Source organism: Debaryomyces fabryi (genome assembly GCF_001447935.2).
Source record: "Debaryomyces fabryi strain CBS 789 chromosome Unknown contig00248, whole genome shotgun sequence".
Taxonomy (NCBI): domain Eukaryota; kingdom Fungi; phylum Ascomycota; class Pichiomycetes; order Serinales; family Debaryomycetaceae; genus Debaryomyces; species Debaryomyces fabryi.
In genome coordinates, this window is record NW_015385674.1 from 1 (window position 1) to 8,839 (window position 8,839).

General features: G+C 37.8%; 5 protein-coding genes across 5 annotated transcripts; all 5 read right to left on the reverse strand.

Moving 5' to 3' along the window:
* Positions 1-10: 10 nt before the first annotated feature.
* On the reverse strand, positions 11-1,154 carry AC631_05656 (uncharacterized protein; the record flags this gene model as incomplete). Its single annotated transcript, XM_015614485.1, has 1 exon — positions 11-1,154. A coding segment is annotated over one exon (1,144 nt), but the record flags the coding sequence as incomplete, so codon positions are not given.
* A 1,254-nt stretch (positions 1,155-2,408) lies between these two features.
* AC631_05657 (uncharacterized protein) lies at positions 2,409-3,425 on the reverse strand (the record flags this gene model as incomplete). The annotated part of the gene is made up of 1 exon (XM_015614486.1): positions 2,409-3,425. The coding sequence occupies one exon, from the start codon at positions 3,423-3,425 to the stop codon at positions 2,409-2,411; it is 1,017 nt and encodes a 338-aa protein (XP_015464684.1).
* Positions 3,426-3,521: 96 nt separating this feature from the next.
* On the reverse strand, positions 3,522-4,586 carry AC631_05658 (uncharacterized protein; the record flags this gene model as incomplete). Its single annotated transcript, XM_015614487.1, has 1 exon — positions 3,522-4,586. One exon carries the CDS (start codon positions 4,584-4,586, stop codon positions 3,522-3,524), a length of 1,065 nt encoding a protein of 354 aa, XP_015464685.1.
* Positions 4,587-5,019: 433 nt separating this feature from the next.
* Positions 5,020-6,693, reverse strand: AC631_05659 (uncharacterized protein; the record flags this gene model as incomplete). The annotated part of the gene is made up of 1 exon (XM_015614488.1): positions 5,020-6,693. The coding sequence occupies one exon, from the start codon at positions 6,691-6,693 to the stop codon at positions 5,020-5,022; it is 1,674 nt and encodes a 557-aa protein (XP_015464686.1).
* Positions 6,694-6,893: 200 nt separating this feature from the next.
* On the reverse strand, positions 6,894-8,564 carry FCY23 (Fcy23p; the record flags this gene model as incomplete). Its single annotated transcript, XM_015614489.1, has 1 exon — positions 6,894-8,564. The coding sequence occupies one exon, from the start codon at positions 8,562-8,564 to the stop codon at positions 6,894-6,896; it is 1,671 nt and encodes a 556-aa protein (XP_015464687.1).
* Positions 8,565-8,839: the final 275 nt, after the last annotated feature.

Consider the following 8,839-nt stretch of genomic DNA (forward strand, 5'->3'; position numbering starts at 1 on the left):
CCTGAAGTACCGTGGTTACCAGAAGAGCCATAAGCATCTCTACCGGAAGTAGTACCTGAAGTACCATGGGTACCAGATGAGCCATAAGCATCTCTACCGGAGGTGGAACCAGTGGCGCCAGAAGCACCGGAGGAACCGTAAGCATCTCTACCTGAAGTAGTTCCAGAAGTACCGTGAGAATCAGTGTTAGAACCGTGCTTAGATGCACCATAAGCGGCACCACCAAGGCCTACAGCACCTGCAGCACCTGCAACAGCTTCCTTGATTTGAGAACCAGCTCCAGATCCAGATCCAGAACCGGAACCGTGGCCACTTGAACCATAGGCATCGTTACCAGAAGAGCCATAAGCATCTCTACCGGATGAACCATGACCACTTGAGCCATAGGTATCGTTACCAGAAGATCCGTAAGCATCTCTACCAGAAGTAGTACCTGAAGTACCATGTGTACCAGAAGAACCGTAAGCATCTCTACCGGAAGTAGTACCTGAAGTACCAGATGAACCGTAAGCATCTCTACCGGAAGTAGCACCAGAAGTACCAGATGAGCCGTAAGCATCTCTTCCTGAAGAGCCATGGGTACCAGAAGCACCATGAGAACCAGATGCACCATAAGCATCACTACCAGATGCACCTTGACCGCTTGAGCCATAAGTATCTCTTCCTGAAGTACCTTGAGCACTGGATCCGTAAGCATCTCTACCGGAAGCACCCTGACCGCTCGAGCCATAAGCGTCACTTCCAGAAGAACCTTGGCCACTAGTTCCATAAGCATCCTTACCAGAAGAGCCATGAGAAGAGCCATGAGAAGCACCATAAGCACCGGCACCGGCAGCACCTACACCGGCTGCGCCAGCTGTGCCTGCTGCTGCTTCCTTACCATGACCTGAACTTCCAACTCCCGAAGAGCCAGCAGCATCAGCGGATTTACCTCCACCAAATTTGCTTCCAATTCCACCTTCGGTACCGGATAAGTTTTCACGACCGAGGAATTGGCCTCCCTTCTTATCAGCTTGGTCAGCGTAACCAGTAACTGTTTCTTTATCTAAGTTACCAGAGACGTTATCTTTACCGATGAGCTTACCACCTTGCTTGTCGTAGTTTTCAATATCTTTCTTATTGAACTTATTTTGAATTTTGTCTGCGAATCCCATATTACTTGATTTGTATTGTTATATTAAATATATTAAAAAACTTAATTATAATATATATGCTTTCTTTTTGCTTCTGACAGGTTGGATTCTCCGTAGTTAAATAGACCTCAATTCATCGTTTACATTATTGCTGAAAGTATGATCTTTATTGCTACGACTCCAACGTGAAATTAAAAATGGTTGCGAAATGTACAAGGGCTCATAACAATAATGGCCGAACAATACAGAGTACAATAGCCACCACCGTGCGTTCACTTGCTTTTTAAAAATAGAGAGACCTATGTATGTGGCTATGGACCGATATTTACGTGTAGTCACAGAATCTTAAGTCGGAATTTCGTCATAGGTTAAGGGGATGAGATGTACAATTAATGTTGCAAGACGCAGACGGAACATCATGGAATAAATCTAACGTTCTGGGATACTTCCACATGATGTAATATGTCGAGATAGATGGATCAAGTGTCAAACGTGATGCCTCAAGAATTTGCTTATAGCTTGTTATTATGTGGTGTTCCAGGTAGACAATAGTAGCAGGGAGTAGAAAAGGTGTGACGTGAAGGGGAGAAGTTCGATGAGCCATGGGCCACGATGGACCAGGAGCAATGTAGGGTCAATTGGGGTCAATTGAAGTGCTGAGAATGAATATATATTAAACAGAGATGTATTTGGGTGAATTGATTTCGTAGAAGCTCATCTGAGCGAAATTTAGGTCAATTGACGTAATTGGTGATGATTGTGTTTTCGAGTTTAATGGATGTGCGTTAAGTTGCGATATTGTACCAATTGGTTTCAATTGGCGTCAATTGGTTTCAATTCATGTCAATTGGTTTCAATTGGTTTCAATTGGGTTTGGTTGATATGATACGGGCTTAACTGATACGCTACGGACTCAATTGATCTCAAATATGGAGTTTGAGTCTTAATGATGATAGATGGCAAGATTAATTAATGGATACAAAATATCTCGGGGACGTGAAACGAGGTCAGCATTTTATGATTCAACCAGTGCTGAAATATACGTCTGCACAATGATGGCTTAAGGGGCCGAATGTGCAGTTGAAGTAGCTGAATTGTTAGGACACGTATTCTTCGGACGTTCGGTCGGAATGGATTCGGTCATCATCGTGATTCAAGCCAGCATCACCGAGATCTGAGCAGCTGTATACTTTGGTTAGTTCAAATAGTAAAGACTGTTGGAAGAAACCTCACAATACTATCGCTTTTGGAAATAAATAACATTATATTAACTAACTATTTTTCAAAATCAACTGGAACTTTTAAATGGACACTATCTCCATTTGAAAGAGAAATATTGATTTTCAAATAGTAAAATCGACCTATATAACAAGATTGAAAACTAGGAACTAAGCAAAATGTATCGAATGCATTAGCATTCTTAAAGGTTCCAATTACTTTAAGATGAGCTTTCGCAACGTTCAAAAATAAACTAAACTTACATTTATATTCCAATTGAGTCGGATCTTCCTCGTTAGCGACTTGAGGAGTCCAATTCAAGTTTGACAAGTTTTTGGAATTAGCTGATTGTACGTTTTCACCGGGAACTTGATATTGCAAATCTTCGATCTGTAAATTCATATGTTTTTCCTTGAGCGAAGAGAGGCATTTAATATCTTTTACTAGCTCACTCTCAAGTTTAAAAACATCTGGCGGTAATTGTGTAAATATTCTCTGTATTTCGGTGCAGTAACTTTTAAACTGTGACTTAACAATAGCTGAAAAATCATCCAGATCACGTAAACCACGGTCGTTCAATGCACTATCCGTATTTACTTCGTTTCTGAATAACAAATCATGAGTGATCTCAATTGGTATAGGATTATTGTCAGATTTTATGGAGTGAACGACTAAATCACTTTCAATAGATTTTATAGTCGGAACTTTTTTCTTCTTTCCAAATAACACTTGAGGAACACGTAGTGTCAACTCAATTGGAACCTTTAAATTCCATGTATCCAACTCTGATTGATTCACACTGCAAGCCGCTCTAAACTGCATTGGTGGAATATACTTTAAGGCGTAATTTAATTTAGGAGTTGACACTTGCAATGTCCCTATTGGTGTGACTGAACCTCTGATTGACTTTTTAGTAATTGGCGAAATAAGATTATAATTTTGGTCACAGAGTTCATCAATCATATTTCCTTTACATTCATATCCACCTGTGGAATGATATAATTGATTAAATTTTAGATGCGTGTTAGATATTTGACTTGATAACCTGTTGACCAATTCAATAGCATTATCCATTTTATTACTTTCAATTGATTGTATTAATTCATGGCCAATTTTAATTTTTTCCTTACATCTATTTATCAAATTGTTGTAAAGCATTTCACTTCCTTTTCATTTAATTATCTTTTCGTTTGGGGTCAAATTTTTTGTCTGTGGTACAATCCTAAGGAACCTATTAGCTTCTTTCAAAATAACATACTCATCTCCCTTTGAATTAATAAGAACAGGATCATTTCTCTTTGATTTCTTAACATTATACTTCGAAGCTCTTCCAATGAATCTGGCCTGTACACCGTAGCTTATAGAAGTATCGACAAACGAAAGCGATTTAGTCTTACAATTCTCAACCTTATAGGCTAGATTAACATAGTCTTCTGACCGGGATTTCCCAAGTGTAGGTGGTATTTGTGTATGTTCCAGGAGATTATGGTTGCATTCTGAATCTAATAAGTTGTCGGGGATTTTGAAAGTGAAAAATCGTTTATACGTAACACCAGGAAGTATCTTTCGATCTGGGAACGCCATCTTTGAATCATCATATGGGTCTGATATCAAAGGACACTCATACGGATTTGCGTACTCAGTAATGAGCCTATTAATGTGCGCGTGGTTCCAGGAAGCGCTAAAATCGAACATTTGCAAAAACTTCTCAACTCTTGTTGGGTTCGTATCCTTTATATCTAAGGTATTCGAAACCGTAATGTTACCCTCAAACAACACATAAAACATATCAAATGGAATGGGCTCATTAGATTCATTCTTTATAATGACAAATCCATTTATTAAATCTCCTTGTTTGTATTCATGAAGCAGAGGATCGATCAATACCGGTTTTTTTCCTAACTCACCCACCTCCTCTGTAAATTCTATCGATATTTTTATGGCATTCGAAACTACTTTATTAGAATGAGTCAAGTTGGTGAGCTTGTGAATGTTATCAAGAATTGTCTCTTGCCACATGTTAGTACCCTCATCTGCAACTATCAATCCCCCAGAATTATCATACGTATTTGTCGATACGGAACCAGACCCTTGCGCAACCGTGCTATTTGAACGCCCCGTAGACACGCTTGACAACTGATTATTAGAATGTATTGAAGAGTTCTCGTACGATGGAGGTTCCGCCAAACTTTCATTGGATACATTAAAGCTCTTATATATAGTAGTAGTGTACATATGATACGAAGGTAGTATATTCCACACGGGGGCTTCATTAGTATTTTTCGTCAACTCTATGTCTTTTTGACTAAAATAATTCTGATTATCCACAGCAGGTGGTGGGCCATCAACATCTATAATACCTGACTCATCAGGTTATAAGTCTTCTCTAGATCTTGATACCATTGATCTTTATCTAATTTCTGGTTATACCGAATATTAATATATATATTTCGACTTACTAGAATTTAAAATAAAAGGATGGAACAAAATTGTACTATACCACGATTTGTGGTTATATTTATAGTAAATAAACGCCTATCTTATGACTTACATACTATATCGTATTTAGTTTATCGTAATTGATTAGATTTGTAATCATGAGTCACTTAGAAATTTTGACTGCGAAATCTCAAGAATGCATAGAATATATGTTCCGTATTGTTCTTTATTATTCTACAGTTATTGGCACATGAATCACTAAATCTTCGTTGTGCAAATGAAGAGTCACCCGCATGTAATACAACCTAACCAATTTGCACGATTGAAAGCTAGGGAGTAAACAAAAGCTCCCAAATCTGTTAGATTTGATGGCTTTGTCCAGATCTTTAAGATACATAGAGTTTAGGTTAAGGTGCAAATGGATACTTCTTGTATGTTGACCTTCCAGTGGGTAAGTGAAATCCAGAATGACGTTCGTGTCTATCGACATAGTAACATATGATGTTGATAGGTAACTTAAGGACTTCAAATCGGCCATCAATCGAGGTTCTGGGGTAAAGCTGGGGACGTGTTTTCTAATCTTGTTAATCTCTTTAAGTAACATAATGGCTGGTCGTATGACCAAGTCATCGTAGGTGAGGTTTGTCTGTTTCAAGAACAACATACTGTGATCTATTTCTTGAGGTATTGAATAGTCCGTGGAATTGATTGATACGACCACTAGCTCGCAAGACACCCGTTTTACCATTGGTAAAGGGTCGATGCTTGAGTTGTATACCAATTGAACTGGAATATCTAGCGTTTGATGAATATGGCATAGAGATGGTGGATAGTACTTGAATTTGTACTCCCTGTTATGAACGGTGGCAGCTATTCGCTTATTTTTCAGCACAGTTGAAAACTCATTATTCTCCGTATGATTATACTGAAGCTGATCTAGATAAGTTCCAATCCTGTATCTCGATTTTGAATACCTCCCGCCAGACGAGGAAAGCCCCCGTTCTACCTCATTCAGCAAGGATTGACACATCGATGTTAGACCATTGTGGTTGTCCTTGACGTGAATATCAGGTCTTGGTATTATTCTGACAGGCTTACTCGTATCAGCTAACATGTAGTACTCATTATTCTTGTTGCATATCAATGCACTTCTGACGTTATATCTTATCTTTGCGGGCATTAAATCATTTATACCCTCCCCACAGCTTGGCGGCGCTTGCAAATGCTTCCCCAAGTGAGCCCCACAAGCATATTCAAGTAAGCTGGAAGGTACTCTAAATGTAAAAAATCTTTTGTACTTAATCTGCGGTAATAAAGTAGATCCCATAGTTAAATAAGTTCCATCGTCCGGATCAATAAGAGTTTCGACCCCGTCATAATTCAATGATGCTTTGAAATCTACCATTTGAATGAAATTTTCACATTTATGATCATTGCGATAAATACCTTGGAAAAGAACATAATAGACATTTAATGGTATTGCCTTAGCAGTTAAATTTTCAATGGTAATATATCCTCTTATCATATCTCCTTGATCATATTCTACAGTCTCGTTGTCTATTATTACTGTTTTGCCCATTGCCTTCAGATCATCCTTAGTGAAGAAAATATCTTGCCTTACCATACCTTGCAAAGAGGTTAATGAATCCAAATTATCAAGCACAGTAACTGTATTCTCTGAATACGAATTAAAAGATTGAGCGGACATAGTAGGGTCAAGGGACGCTGATGAATTATAAGCTGGTGGTTCATGATTAAATTGGTACACTTCGTCTCCAGGATTTAGCTTTTTTTTAACTATTCCTTTATCCATATGATAGGAAGGTAAAATATTATAATCTGAATAATCCTGTCTATATCTTGATAGTACATTTTCTCGTTCGTTGCCTTTAGGAGACTTCATGTTTGTTATAAGACTTTAGAAATGTAATTGATACTTTAATATCGCTTAGGTACCCGAGATTTTCAGTATCTGTTTTTTTGATGATAAGAACATTTTCGCGGGGTGGAGATAGCAGCTGATATTTACGATCAAGAATACAAAACCCATAGCTTCAAAATTAAAGACCTTTAAATTACATTTATATAGTTCTACTCTAACGTTTAACGACCGAATTTCTTTAGTTCCCAATATCTTAACCATGGAAAAACGATACCACTAAGACCCATACATAACCACATTGCAATATCACCTCCAAATTCACCTCCACATAATCTTGCTAAAGGACCGACCCAATAAACTTGGGCCATACCAATAGCAGCACCTGCTGCACCGACAATAAATGCAGCAGTGGCTGCTAGGCCTCTACTCAATTTATCATAATCATTCCAGATTTTAAAGTTGTAATATTGGTTGCGTCTCGATTCTTTAGATTTAATTAAACTAGCACCAGACGCTAATGATTCCTGCAGATCATCGTCGGCAAACTCCTTGGTGTATAAATGAATAAATCTCTTGGATCTGAAAATCAAATTCTCTTCAAGTAACATTACGAAGTACATAGATATCCAGTAACCAACCATTGGTAGGAAATTCCCTAAAACAGTAGCTAACTTATTTCTTCCAACTAACGCACAAATGAGATATACTGCTGTCAATACAAAAGCCCATATCCATCTTGGAACTTTAGCAAATCCGACACCTGCCAACTGAACTCCAAAAGCAGCTGAATAAGTATTTATAATATTATTTGAGACCAAGGATAAGAAAATGATCATGAGTAAAAACTTACCCCCTGCTCCCCATGGCTTAAAGGCTTCATTCAATAGACCACCCATACCATAAACTTCATAGACATTTCCCCAAGGCTTGTATGATAATGCAACATTACCAATAAGTAATCCAAGGACACCAACAAAGGTTGTTGGGATTAAGATACCAAAAAAAGTAAGGCAAAAAACCTGTACATCAGGGGTATTTTCTGGGAATAATATATAGTAATCAGAAGCTATCGAGCCCCATGTCGCCGTAGTTGAATATGATAACGAAAAAAATGATAACCAGTTGCCTTTAATCGTATCGGACATGCCCCTAATGTCTTCGCTGTCAAGATTTGATAAAAGGTTAAATTTTTGGGAAGCAACAACATACAATAATAAAAACGAAAGATTCACAGGAATACTCAAAAATGTTTCAACTTTCAATAGGTGCTTTATACCACCTATTGCGACAGATAAGGATATGATTGCCACAATAATAATACCAACAACAAGAGGAACCTTTCCGTCACTCATACTTTGTAATATTTGACCCCCAACGACACTATTCACAACAGACCAACCCATAACCCCAATAATACTTACAAGACTGACTAATTTTACAAACCACCAACCAAATAAAAATCTAGCACTTACCATCTGACGACAGCCTGATCTTGGACCCATTAATGAACAGTATGCAGCAATACCACATCCGATTGCTTGACCAACTAAACTTGATACTAAAGATTTTTCTAATCCTAATTCAAAAATTAATGGCCCCAATAAAAATGTAGACATAGAACTTAAACCACCACAGGCGGACAACCATAATCCAATAACAGATATCAATTGCTTGACTTTGTTTGTGGATCTCTCATACGGTTCGATTCTTTCTATACCTCTCGTTTCTACCCCCAAAGCATCTAACTTCTTTGATAACTGTTGAATAAAATTCCAAATTGGTGATGAAGAATTTACTGATTCCTCTGTAGGTATAGTTTCCAACGCAACGTTCTCCTTCAGCTTGGACATGTGTGTCTTTTCTGGCTCAGTTTCCAGATATATTGTCGTCATTTGGATATTCGCTATATAGGAAGCATAAAATCTAATGTGTTGACTCGGTCTCAATTTTTTTTTTGGTCTTCAAAACTGCGACTGTACTCTAATGACTCAGATATGACTCCAACTTACAAAATTTCTATGTGAATGTGTACCGATCAAACACAATAAACAGATCTACAGCTTCCCATTTTAAAATACGAATTACAGTCCTCGACAAGAAGATAGATATTCATACTGCTGTAAGCAACTCGTATACTTTGACAATATGTATCAAAAAATTATAAAAT